This window comes from Eufriesea mexicana, unplaced genomic scaffold, assembly GCF_001483705.2.
Source record: "Eufriesea mexicana isolate 0111107269 unplaced genomic scaffold, ASM148370v2 scaffold515, whole genome shotgun sequence".
Taxonomy (NCBI): Eukaryota; Metazoa; Arthropoda; class Insecta; order Hymenoptera; family Apidae; genus Eufriesea; species Eufriesea mexicana.
The window spans coordinates 91170-106198 of NW_016908693.1; the positions used below are offsets into that span (position 1 = coordinate 91170).

The 15029-nt window shown below is 29.5% G+C and overlaps 1 protein-coding gene across 5 annotated transcripts; it reads right to left on the minus strand.

Moving 5' to 3' along the window:
• Positions 1–3988: 3988 nt before the first annotated feature.
• Positions 3989–13812, minus strand: Etf-QO (electron transfer flavoprotein-ubiquinone oxidoreductase). 5 transcript variants are annotated; one of them, XM_017897546.1, is made up of 8 exons: positions 13778–13812; positions 12418–12525; positions 11981–12329; positions 11604–11910; positions 11273–11514; positions 10794–11188; positions 10502–10723; positions 3989–4204 (listed from the first exon to the last, which is right to left on the minus strand). In XM_017897546.1, the coding sequence occupies exons 2-8, from the start codon at positions 12506–12508 to the stop codon at positions 4041–4043; spliced, it is 1770 nt and encodes a 589-aa protein (XP_017753035.1). In that variant the 5' UTR covers positions 12509–12525; positions 13778–13812; the 3' UTR covers positions 3989–4040. The 5 variants fall into 5 exon arrangements, with proteins under 5 accessions (XP_017753035.1, XP_017753036.1, XP_017753032.1 ...); XM_017897547.1 differs by having other exon boundaries at positions 12418–12520; positions 13778–13793; XM_017897543.1 differs by lacking the exon at positions 13778–13812 and adding an exon at positions 13600–13732.
• Between the last annotated feature and the right edge of the window lie 1217 nt (positions 13813–15029).

Sequence of the window (15029 nt, forward strand, 5' to 3'; positions counted from 1 at the left end):
TAATCTGTTCTATATTGGCCAGTCTTTCTTTTCGAATGACGCATTAATTTTCCACGACCTCTACAAGCAATTAATAATAATCAAAGCTCTTTTCGCTTATTAAAAGTTCAATTGAAAGTTTTTGCTTACATACCAATTATCTGTATCGTCATATTTGTTATTATCTAACACAATATTCAGTCGGGTGGTAATACCGATATTATACATCCACCACTCGTTCCCTTTCTTCATATCGTGTTTTCCATGTTCCATTTTCTGCCTTACAAGTCCTATTGAACAGCGCAGCTTGAATACGCATCATGTCTAGATCCTTCGTTCTCTATATACGTATATTCTGGATGAAGTGAAAAGTGCTGAGGTGATATTTCATATGTGCGTGTACTAGTAAATTTGCAATTATTTGCACTTATATTATATTACACATTTTTAGTATTACTCTTCAATTTTAACCCTTCGGTCGCTATTTTATAAAATTTGAAAGATCGATATTAATTAATATATCAAATTTAATGCAATGTAACAGCGTGCGAGGTACCGAAATCAAATAATTCTACAATTCTATTATTATACAATTCTGTCACGTCGCGTCGCGATCTAAACTCTCGTGTTTCCGACGGGTTGTACGGCCGTCTCGCGACTACGACACGTGTTGCCCGCCAAATGAATATTGGGCAACTATTTAAGTTGCACGAGCAGAAAAGCGTCGCCTCTACGACGGTCCACGTTTCGAAAAGAACCGTGGCGTGTTGCTGATTCGAAGAGAACTGTTTTCAAGAGAACCGATGTCTTTGAGAGCTCGTTCGGAAGTGTCTTTGACCAAGGGCGATCCCTTGGTCCGCGAATCCGTTACCTTGGAGTGAGGGAAGGTTCCCCCGAAAAACCACGATAATGGAGGAAACCCTCTGCTCCAAGGTGGGGTACCTGGGGTTCACCCGCGCGCCGGTGACTCCATCGGCCGTTTGTTACCCCTAGCGAGGGCCTGAGGCTTCCAACGTGTGCGGACCACGTGGAGCCCTCAGGCCTATTGTCAGCCAAGTCTTAAGAGCCGTCGCCTAATTTCGTTAAATTAGGGATTTCCAGGATTCTCGTGTTCCGCGACACGAGAAGTCAAAGGAAAAAAGGTAAAGCAGTCAAACATGCTGAAAGCATGGAGCGGGAAATTCCGATGCCGAATTGTTCGACCCTAAGACCTGGCTGTTGGAAGACCGTAACGAGTCTTCTTTGTTCCACGACGGAACAAATCCTGTATTTACTACTCAAAAAAGTATTGTCAGTTTTTTAGTAGAGAATCTTTGAATTTCTACTCTTCTCTAGCCAAAAGTCGTCGAGTGCAAAGGGTTAATAATTGTTCGTATGTATATTCATTTTACTATATTGGAGCACGGATTTCTATATACAATACGGGTTCTAGCAACAAAGCTACGTCGCAAAGATACAAGTCAGCGGAGAGGAAGAAACTGGCTTTTCGCAAATTTTGTAGGTGCTTATATAATGTTAGTTTTTGGTGGATTGAAGATGATCATTAGTGAAAGTAGGAATGAGGCAGTTGTTTTTGGAGTCTGAAATTGGTCTGCGTTTATTAGCTAGGCCCTTCAAGTGACTAAGGGCTAACGAATCGTTAGTCATCCAACAATATAATATAATATTGTTACATTGCATGATATTATATAATTTTCGAAATTGGTCAAATTCGAATTTTTCACGCACTAGTACACTTCCAAATATATTATACTATAATATATTGTATAATTTAGAAATAAACATTTCGCTGTTATTATAAAATAACTAAAATTAAAACGCGTAACAGTAACATAATTTATTTATTATCAAATATCGTTACATATTATAATAATAAAATAATTTCGTATTTCCACACAAGGGTAATATATACATATGTAAAAACTATTTTAGATTTATTTCAAAATTTTATCATATTTGCAATTTCCTTCATTACTGTGCAATTTAAAAATGCACAGCGCGTACGTCTATGTGTATGCACGTTAAATTAATTAAGTGCATAAGGAGAAAATTAGATGGAAAATTAATTGAAATATCATGTACAATGACAGCGGTGGAAATTCATTGCCTCGTAAATGTGCATTGATCAGTCATAACGAAAATAAAAATATATCGAGTCGACGTCTGTTGCGTCCCGGACACTGCAACCCTCACATTCGGAGTTTTTCGGGGTAGTAAGGCCTGTTACAGGGATGTGGCCTACTCTAAATTAATTGAGCTAAACCTGGCCAGGGTTGAACTATATAATTCTGATGCAGGACTCTTCTCTGGCGTTGAGTTTGATCGTGGTGGGTTTGTCTCGACTGATTTGAGGTAGAACTCCCCATTCGACTTCTGTTTCGGTGGTTTTATAAATTCGTATGTATTTTGTTTGGTTGGTACGAAATGCAAGAGGTGGGTGTGTGTTTTTCTATTGGCTGTGAATAATGTTAGGGGTGTGTATCGGCTTCGACGTATTTCAGTGGTGGTGGATCTTTAAACAAATTGGGTCTTAGGCCCATAGTCTCAAGGGTGATTTGACCCTTCCTAAGGTTAACCCAAGTGGTGGCCTGGTGACAACGAGTGTCCACGAGTGTCCACGAGTCAAGGGATGCTGACAGTAAGGAAATAAAGCAGCCCCCATTTGATTTGGGACGTTCGGTCTCAGGGACGCAACATTGTCCACGGTCAATGAATTTTATCTTCGAAATGAATTCCATTTCGTTACTTTGAACACGGATAATTTTGCATTGATACTTTGCATTGCATCACAAATTGATCTCGTTGTGATCTCATTGTGGCCTCGTTCTTCTTATAATAAATTGAAACTAAAAGTGACCTTAAGGATCGATATATGTATCAAATTGATATATTAAATAATCACATTTTAATTGATGGAATGCAACGATCATCTGCACTGTTTACGTTAACGTGTAATTGAACTTAACTTAATAAAGTACTTGAATGATGGTATTCGTGAACTACATAGAGATTAGTACTGTTTTTGTCTTTTGTTAATGGTTATTACTGATAGTTGAGAAATAATTGTTTTCAACATAGACTATATACTACGTAGTCTGTGCCTACTTGCAAGGCTCACTAGCGCCACCACTTAAGTTAAATTCAACGGTTAATTCGTCTCATCTATGTTCTGTTATTCGATCCATAAAATATAAAAAGACTCGATACATTTGATAACACAAATAATAATTAAAATTAATATAGCTTGCAATATTGCGGGTAAGACTAGTATAGAAAATTTAAGAATAATCAATCCTAAATCTTGTCTTTAATTCCATCCATATCCAAGTTCAAATTAATTTGGAAACCGTGGTGACTAGGTATATTTTTATTTCGATATTGATGCCAGTTTTCGAATAGAAAAATATAATCAAATTTTTTCCAACACGCCTTGTGCATTTATAGAAATAATAAAAATGTTATTTGTGCTTTATCTTTCTACTTTATACCGGTGGAAAAATATCATACCTTAATCACTGTATCCGTAAAAAATTCCATTCTATTCTCTTTATTCGCAAAATATTTTCGTTTTAGTGAAAAAGTTATTGAAAGCCTTCTTTCAATACTTTATACACGTGTTTATAGTTTTACTTATGCGTAAATATGTAAGATATAGTCTTTCATCGATAGAAATTCAAAAAATATTTCGCCCGACAATAAATGTCAAGCTACTAAAATATAATATTTATTTGCTTCCCACATTAAATACCATAACAATAAATGTAAGAACTACATTTATACAAATTTTGATAGTTTATCCTAATAATTAAAATATCTCTCATCTACGAAATTTGTACTCGTAGGAAATCTCTAAATTCAACAGCTCGTTGCATGTTACCATATTAATTCATCATTTCTACGTAGCATAGAATAAAGACCAGTGTTTACAAATTAAAAATTTCGAAATTGCACATTTATCGTTAATTACAAATACGTTTAAAAATGTATATAAAAATATCGTATCCTCATATTGTGTTATAAAAATTTCAGAAAATGTATATTATTAATTATCCAGGTTTACTTTACATTCCATTATAGGCTGGACCACCTCCACCTTCTGGTACGACCCAATTAATGTTCTGACTTGGGTCCTTAATGTCACAGGTTTTGCAATGAATACAATTTTGAGCATTGATTTGCAACCTCTCTCCCTCTCCAGATTCTAGTGGCACAAATTCGTATACACCTAAAACATATAATAATTAAAGAACAATTAACACCTTTTATTCTGCAAATATCTGTTGTATTACAAGAAGCACAATATATTTGTACTAGTACAATATAATTTGATAATTTGACAAGTTCAAGATATATTACATCTGTAATATAGTCATTGTAATACAATTTTATCTGTGATAAAAAATGATTATGCTTAATATATTAACGTAATTTATTCGCGAATTGTTTAAGTTCTCTTTGTGAAATATAAGTATAATTATCAAATTTGAATTCTTTCTGTGAAATATAAGTATAAGTATAATTAAATATAATTCGCAACAGCTATCGTATAACACATTCATGATCAGAGCCACGTCTATTCACGAGTATGGCTGGATTATCACAATTTTACTGTACTTTGTCATACCCAAATCTATGTAGGCGACAAGAAGTGCAACAAAAAAATGTTCATATTAGAAAACTTTCCGAACTCTCGAACTCGTTTCTTAACCCATTTGCATCCAAGCGCGGAATATTCCGCGAGCCACGACTGTCGTCTATCACCGATCGCGGAATATTCCGCGAGCTACGACTGTCGCCTATCACCGAGTGCGGAATATTCCGCGAGCCACAACTGTCGTCTATCACCAAGCGCGGAATATTCCGCGAGCTACGACTGTCGCCTATCACCGAGAGCGGAATAATCCGCGAGCTGACTTTTTCCATTACCAGTTGCTGAATATTCTTCATATGCCACAGATCACGTTTGATCCCTTTTGTGAGCATCTCATCTATATCGGTTAATTATATTCTTAACAAGTTTTACTTTTGTCGTGAAAATCCTTTTAACTGCCATTATGTGTAGGTGCTGATACGCGCGCAGTGATACGGGCTAGTCGTCAGTTGAACGTCGCTGATGCCTAAACACGGCACCTTAAGTACAGCCATGATGCAAATAGGTTAAGTATACAATCTTTCAGAAATACATGTCTACGGTAGGGGAAAAGATATCTTGCTATAAAGGAATTGAGAAGCAGTAATAGAAAAAAGAGTACACTCCTTGATAAAACAATATGGCAGAGCCCATATTTAATGCAAATTTCCAATTTCGATTTATATCAAAATTTCATTAAATAACGAAATAAGGTCGATATATTGATGTTTAACCTCGTAATAATCTCCTTTATTAAAATTTGGATTTTCAACTACGAATTTATGCACGATTTTATCATTGACGACAAAAGGTTATCTAACATTACTTCTCCAAAACAAAACAGTTTCTATTTTGGATAACAAGTGACGTGTTGTTGTCAAGGATATATAATATATGCATTTAAAAATAGTCTATTGTTATCACAAAGCAATGTCGTTCGCATTATCCATTAAAACTATTATATTCACTTAATTATGAACTTTTATTGTATCAGCAACACTATAAAAATAACAATATGATAGAACAATAAATATAAACAATGAGCTGTTGTTTTAAAACAAAATATTTTTCTATTACATGATTTGATCAAAAACTAAATTCCTTAATTAAACAAAATTTTTATTCATTGCATCATTTCGAATACGTTATATGCTCATACATCGTGCAAAAAATTAATCTATTTCGTTATAATCGTAAAATCGATTTTGAAAAATTTAAGCCATATTTTTTTCACACGATAATATAAACAAGACAATATCCAAAAACTCTTCAAATTATTTTATATTTAATTAAAACATTTGTAAACTTTATTTTATACGATAACTTTTAAGTAACTACTAATAATTTTGATTAATTATTAGTATAAAGAATTGATTCAAAAGTAAATTTAATTATTTACTACTGCTACATAGTGATAGATAAAAAATATTGAGGATTCATTTGAGGACAATTTCTTTTTTTAAATGATTAATAAAAATAGTACAAAATAAATTAATTATTATAAAAATAATGATAATATATTTTTTTAAAGAATAAAGACAAATATTTATATTATATTATATTTATATTATACCGATTTAATCTACTTCAAAAGAAGATAGGTTAAATAATAATTTAATTAAAAAATAATTCGTGAAGAAATTTGAATTGTGATTATTACCTACGCTTACTGACACAAATTAAAAAACGCAATAATTTATTTGCAAAATTTTGTACACTCTTTAAAATTAAATTAAAAGGATGAAGAGAACATTTAATACATCAATAAACAATAAGTTTCTAAGCCTATTCTCAATTCAATTGTATGTATCTCGTTAGACAAAGGATATACAAAAATCTACAAATCACAATAAACAATAGATTTTCCACAAACATCTTGTATAAAATTTATTTTTTAATTTTATTCCATGTATCTCGAAAGGCAAAGAATATACAATAATTTACAAATTACTATCTTGTTCCTTAACTTTAGCTAGTAAGTATATGCAGATAGTAAACACAATCAAAATTTTATTCATTTTCCCGCCAATTTTCGTTACACCAACATAGACGTACACGTAATTTAAAAATTAATTGTAACATTTCTTATTCTCTTTTTATTGATTTAAATATAAAATCTGTCAATCATTCAACAATACATAGAAAAATAAATAACACCATAAATTAAGAAATAAAATATCTAGCAACCTTCGCGTACATCGTTAGCCATGCTCGAATTTACTAGTGAAGAAACTCGCAGTTTCGCTTCGAAGGTCAAACGCAGCCTCCCTACCAACTAGTCGATAACCTGTCCCCCACTACAGACCAGACATTCGAATTATTCTATACGAAAACAGCTCCCCTTTAAGCTCCTTATTTCTCCGACGAGTCATATATTGCAATAAAAAGGAACAGGAAGAAAAATAGAACATTTATAGTTCTTTCACTCACAACGACTAATTTATTATTAAAATAAATTTAAAATTAAATTAAATAACATAATTATTTAAGTAACATCTTGTCCTTAAGTTTTTCCATTGATTTCATATAGGCTACTGATTTCTTCTAGCAATTTAATTTACTGGATTGCTTAATATTTTGTAAGAAAAATATTTTTAAAAACTTTCTAGATTGCGAATCCTGATGATTGACTGTATCGGATACACTAAACATTTTTATGTAAAAGAAAATATCTCGATAAAATATCCAAAAGGGTTTCTAATAATAAATTGAAGATATAGTAAATGTAACAGTCAATACAGAATAATTATTAAGCAAACTTTATACAGGGTGTCTTTTTTACTTTAAGCGCGCGTAATATCTCTGTTATTTCTGATGATACAAAAAGATGTGCATCATAAGAAAGTGTACAGTTCCGTTCAAAAATAGACAAAAATATGCAGTTCTATTTAAACCTGGACAAAAATATACAGTTCCATTTAAAAATGGACGAAAATATACAATTCTGTTTAAAAAATTGTTAACGACCTTTAAATGACCTTAAAAAAAAAATTTTGTCCTACTGTTATATTCGCTTCATAAGATTATGCAACATCTCACTTAGTCCTTTCTTTTTTTACCATCAGAAATAACAGAGATATTATGTATGTTCAAGATAAAAAGGAAACCCTGTATATAATATTTTGAAACGACAAAATAACTGGTAAATTAGAATGAAATGTCAATTATTATTTTGCTTATTTTAGCATCTATATAACAACAAATGCTTTACAAGTAATGCTGCGTTTCCATACACACATACGCGCGCGCGCGCGCACGCGCAGGCACACACCACTCAACACAAGCCATTCTGTGGCGAGGTCGTTAGCCACAACAATGTGCACCCCGAATTCAGGAATAGAGTTTTGTCGAGGGTAGTCTAGCCACAAGGGGTGTTCGAATGGCTCAAGTTCAAGGATGCATCGGTCAATAAACCCAGACGAAATATGGAGGGGGGAGAAAAGAAAAAGTCCCGGAAAAATGAGCAAAAAAGAGAAAAAGAAAGAAGATTCGACAGACTAAGTGATTCTTTTGAAGTGAAAGAGGAAACGATACTAATTATGCGAATCCTAGATATATTGTATTGTAAAATTAATTCATATTAATTAATCATTGTATACTTATTTTATTTGCAATAAAATTATACAATTTTTTAGGCTTTATACAAATTCCGAATATGTTAAAATACATTTAATATAATTTTAGTCTGATGCGAGTGTAGTTCATCTTTATGAGATTTATGAAAACTCACGCCTCGTTATAGTATAGGGAGTTAATATACTATGGATGTTGATGCATAACAGACTATGATATAAAATGTATTTTCTTTTTTCTTTCTTGCATCAAATACGTAAAATAATGGGTTCTAAATAAAATCTTTGTGTCGTTAAAAGATTCCAAAAATAAAATATTTACTGTGTATATTTTGCATAATGCATATGGCTTTTGTATATTTTATACAAAAATTAATATAAAATTGTTCGAATATTTTATTTTCTTGTATAGTTCACATATATTTTATATTTATTTCATACAGGGTGTCTAAGTTGAAGTAAATCGCCTAAATATCTCCTCTACTTTTAATCACTCGAAAATCGTTTATAATATAATTTCATTGGCTTGGAAAAAGGTATACCATGAGAAGACAATTTTTTATATAGGAGGGGATAAATTAAATTAAATTAAAGCAAATTAATATATTTAAATATGTCTGAAGCGTTATCTATAATTGATCTTGAACGTTAAAAATGTGATGAAATAGCACAATAATGCAAGAAGTGTATATAAATGTATTGTTTATGTTACAAATGCTCAAAGCGATGTGAGTGTTGTTAAAAGTATTGTAAAATAATTTTTTTTTAATAATAATCGTAAGTTTCACAAGAAATCTAGATTTTAATATTTTCAAATAAGCTTATCACAAATGCACATTTATGTCTTTTATGTTCAAAATTACATAACATTTACTGATGCTATAGTTATTTTTTTCAACTTCTAATCAATCCAAAATCAACTACTCTCATTGTAATTTGTATTTTATTATGAATTAATTTTTTATAATACTTATATTAATAGGTGTGATGAAATATATAGTATGAATTTAAAGTATTTATTATATATTTTTAATATTACATATTCATTTTCCTCTTTATAAAATCCTAATTGTAAAAATATGTAAATATTTTAAACCTTGACTACATTTAAATATCACATTAATTGGAGCTATATTCGCATAGCTACTTTTTCTTTATTTTACCCAACCCTTTTTCTATTTCCTACATTATCAACTGAGCATAAAATGAAGTTAAAGCCACAAATGATAGATATATAATAGATATACCATCTAACAGATTTTTAATTTCAATGTTCTGACATTAAGAATAATAAATTTATATTTTGAATAAAAGTAAACTTTTATTTCGCAGTTTCCTAAAAACAATATTTTTAAAATTCTAAAAAAAATTATTACATTATCTGACGTTTATTCGACAACTAGGAATATTCTAATGCATAAATTATTTTGAAATCGGTAATAAAATATGCCACTAAAAATTTAGAGAGAAAAATTCACAAAAAACATCTTTTTTTAACTCCTAATTGCACATGAGCCCACAATTTACTATAAAAATGTTTTGACAAAGGTTGTTACGAAAGGAAATATCATATGGTACATATTATTTTTTTTATATTTCAAGTGATGATGACAATTTCAAAAACCAAATTCATTTTTCTAAACAAAGCTATTATATATGATTTCATTTAAAAAAAAATATAAATTTAACTTTGAAATTTCTTCTACCACTTGTGTTAATAATATGCATCATATGATACCCCCATTCAGACTAAACAACTATTACAGTTGTAAAATATTCCACTGTTTTCAGTTCAAGGAAACGCCCTGTAGATAAATTGAAGTAAAAATATATACGCCATTGATATTATGCTGTATTACAATATACTTGCATCAAAAATAAAAAAAACTTGTAAGATAACCTATCTTTCGGAAGAAAATAAAGATTAATAAGAACATGGCTTCAAATAATTTGGATTATTTTTAATATTACTCAGTTTGAAAGTACATATTATCCTTAATAATAAATGGACTAATATAAATTTTTTAGATTAAGTTAAAAAATTAAAAAAAAAATAGAATAAGAATGATAAAGGATGAAATTTCGATTAGTGCACAATGCATTATAACACGTACAAAATTTATTTGAAATACCATATCTTGGTCACAACTATTTGATTATCAGATATAATGGTGAACATGCATGAAGGTATAATAAATAATGTATTAATAAATTATTCATAATTCTCAATACATTTGTTCAACTACTTTTTAGAATAAAAAGATATTGTACCATAAATTCATAATACAACTGTTAAATATGTTTATAAATATGTACTTACCAGCAGGACAAAATCGACTTTCTGGTCCACCAAATATTGCTAAATTTCTTCTTACCGGTATGGTATCATCAGCCAAGGTAAGATGTGGAGGTTGATCAGCTTCATGATTTGTACCAGTAAGTGCCACTGAAGATAGTAAATCAAAGGACACTTCATTATCCGGTTTTGGATATTCTATTGGAGTACATTCAGATGCAGATTTTAACTTTTTATAATCTGGACCTATAAGGATTATCATTAGTAATATATGAATTTGTATCTTATCATTTAACTCTTTTATGAGTTATTTTACCTCCATGAGATAAAGTCCACGGTTCCCTTCCACCAATTAACATTGAAAATCCAGAATATAATATTCCACCATAAACACCAAATCTTGAATGAAAACTTGGCCTCATATTTCTTACAGCTTTCAATTCTTTATAAATCCAACTGTTCTGTATTTTTTCAGTATAAGTTTTTGGTTCTAGACCTTTTGTTGGTGAAGGATTATTTTCTGCATCAATTATAGCTTCAATTGCACTTTCTGCTGCAAGCATTCCACTTTTCATAGCATTATGTGTTCCTTTAATTTTAGGTACATTAAGAAATCCTGCTGTACAACCAATAAGGCAACCACCAGGGAATTGAAGTTTAGGAATAGATTGATAGCCTCCTTCCACCAATGCTCTTGCACCATATGCAATTCTAAAACGACAAGTTTAAATCCAAATATCTACTGCTACAAATTTACTTTCAGTAAATTGTTAACAAAAAATAACCAAGTTTTACCTCTTTCCTCCTTCAAGTACTGGCCTAATACTTGGGTGTTGCTTAAATTTTTGAAATTCCTTAAATGGATGTAAATAAGGATTAGAATAGTCTAAACCAATAACAAAACCAATAGCAATAAGAGGTGTATCTTCATTAAGATGATATAAAAACGAACCACCATAATTATCTTTTCTTAATGGCCAGCCAAAAGTATGTTCAACAGCACCAGGTCTATGTTTCTTTGGATCAATTTCCCAAATCTAAAAACATTAATTCCTATGTTATATTTTTCAAACTATATTAAAATACCCTATACAAAAATAGAAAATTTATATCGAATGATAATTACCTCTTTTAACCCTATACCATAAGTCTGTGGTTCACAGTCTTTTCTAAGATTTAATTTCTTTGAAACTTGTTTTGTAAGATGACCATGACAACCTTCTGCAAAAATTGTACATTTTGCATGCAGTTCCATTCCACGTTCAAAATTATCCTTCGGTGAACCATCTTTAGCAATACCGACATCATTTGTAGCTACTCCTTTAACAGACCCATCCTTGTGATAAAGTACTTCTGCTGCAGCATATCCAGGATATAATTCTACTCCTACAGCTTCAGCTTGCTCTCCAAGCCAGGTTACAACATGGCCTAATCTAAAATAAATAATTAGAAGAAGAATATCTTAAAAATTATCATGAGTACCTTCATATTATAGTTTATTACCTAACTATATAATTTCCATGATTGTACATTGGCATTCCTTTTACAATGGGTAATGATAATCTGCCTTTTTCAGTGAGAAATGCAAACTTATCTTCTGTAACAGGAGTATTCAATGGTGCACCTAATTCCTTCCAATTTGGAAATAATTCATTTAAAGCTATTGGATCTAAACAAGCTCCACTAAGAATGTGACCACCAATAGTAGAAGCTTTTTCAACAACTGTAACTCTCAATTCTTTTCCATGTTTCTCTGCTAATTTACGGGCTTGAATTGCAGCAGATAATCCAGCTGGACCACCACCCACAATTAAGATATCAGTCTCATCTACATATCTCTCCATATTTACATCTGCAAACCATATTTAATATTTTAACTGTACATGTAATAATATATATATTAATAAATAATTTTCATTTAATAATTATAAATCATATACCTTTCCATCTTGAATCTGATTCCCTGGGTATAACCGTGTAATGAGTTGTAATTTTTGGAAACTTCTCTTGTGAATAGGTTCTTTGAAACATCCATTGGAACCTCTGTACTGCCAAGAAGTATAATTAAAATAAAACATTAATAAGATTTGATAAAATTTTTTGTATGTCTTAATTAATATTAATCATTTATATATGTTATCATTTCTTAATATTTTATAAAAAGTACTGTTAGGGTGACTATAATCAAGTTCATATGTGTGTTTACAATTTATAAGAAATATATATGTATATATTATGCATATACAGTGTATGCATACAAATGTAAATAAATATACACAAATGCACACATGCATATATATGTTCACATTATATAAATTAATCATTCAGTATTGTAGGTGGATATTAAATGTTTATGCATAGAAAAAAAAGTGTAAGATCTTATACATACCTTCCTTGCCGCATGTAGTTAGACAAAATATAGATTATATTTCAGAATCAAAGTCAGAATCAAAAAACAAACAAACTTAACCTAAGAGTAAAAATCTAAAGAAAATTTCTAATTGTCATAATGTAATTTCTACTTGTAAGTTTACATACTTTATTATACAATGTATTTTACCATAAAAAAATGCAATTAATATACAAAACAAAACTGTATTTTTATATAGATATATGTCGTATGACATATAATATACATCGTACGCACACGTATCTATATATGACATATATTGTAGGTGTAAGGTTCAATAATAATGTATAGTAATAATATACATATTTTTATATAATTCTAAATACAGTTAAATTAAATTTTTTTAATTTTACAGAAGTTTATTACCGTAATAATGTTTTTTCTAATAACATAACAAATATATACTTTATATCAGTCATAAAGGACTTTAATATAAACTTTCCGAATTCATAACTGTCCATTTAACTTATCAAGAGATTATACAAAAAGTATTACGTTAGTAACAATCATATCTATGACTTGTTTATTTCTTAAAGTTAACGTGATATTTAGACTCAAATAATTGTCTACTGTCTAATTAAGAAAATGTGTGAATTTATTAACAATTAAATATGTCAATGAGTTTGTTACAAAATTAAAACTTTAAAAGAATATTATCAAACAGATGTGCAAATTGTATCGTACATGAAATTAATATTATCAATGAACTTACGACTATTTGATGTATTAAATATTACTCGAGACATGATTACACATCACAATAAATAGACTATGATCTCGATAATACTAGTACACGATTTTATTACGGTAACGACGACTAAGTGTTGCTATAAGTGCATACCAAAATCAACTGCTAGAATCACAAACAAGATATAGGATAGACTTATCACCTTATGGGACTTTGTGTCCATGTTCTGAAATATCGATCGGACAAGAAAGTCATAGGATTTATTGTGCTCTCTACGTCTTAGAACGGTGAATTTAGGAATTATATTCAATCCAACAATTAATGTTGATAAAATCAAGAAATATAGGAAGATCTTTTTTTAATCTTCTAATGATAACTAAAACTTTTGAAGATTACTAACAACAGCTAAATAAGAGTAAGAGATGAAATAAAAATTATCTTTGTATTTTTTACTAAAATAAAATGAAAATATCATCAATTTCTGTATTTTTTTTAAAGAAAATAACTTTATGTACATATTATACACATAACCACATATTCTTACACATATATTGTTAAAATATCATTATATATTGTATTGCTTTTGAAATATAGATTTTCTGAAGATGTAATGGAAAATATAAGCATTTATTACTTTATTTTTATACGAGCTTAATATTGTTATTAATATTGGATTAAGTACTAAACTACCAGTAGTCGATTAAGTAACCGATTGAGAGGAAATTAGGTAGAGAGGAAGTAGTAGAGAACAAATCTAAATATTAAAAATTTTAGCGTCAAGAATTTAATAGTTTCTGAGATAATATTAAAGAAATTTTTAGTACTATACTTAAAATTTTAATTTCATGTACATGTCCGAAGTAGTGTATGCGTTAATCTCTTACGGTTTTTTAGCTATTGTATCTAGAAAAATATACCGACGGCCAGGAATCAATAATATAACAGCCGAACGAGATGAAAAAATATCGTCATTAAAATAGATATAAATTTTGGTGAAATTTAAAACATGTTGTAACACGGTTAAATTTATAGTCATATGTTTAGAACAAAGAAGAATTTTTAAAAAGCTTAAAACATGAAAAATTAAATATTTTTTCAATTAAATATCTTGTTTTAATTTAAAAAAGATAAAGGCTTATGGTAAAACGTATGTGTAATTAATAAAAGAACATATTTGAACTTGTAAAAATAGACAAATTTATAAAAGCAGAGGAAATAACTATTATTTCAGCAATCATTAATTTTAAGAATGATTAATACTATATCAATTAAATATTTTTCTTTTATAATAAATACATACAAATGTTCACTACAATTTTTCAATTAAATATATTTACAATTTATGTATAAAATTTATTATATCTATATAAACTAGTATTAATAAAAAAATTGTTTATTACGAATGATTGAATAATACATTGCTAATTAAAATAATTAGAAATACACTTGATTTA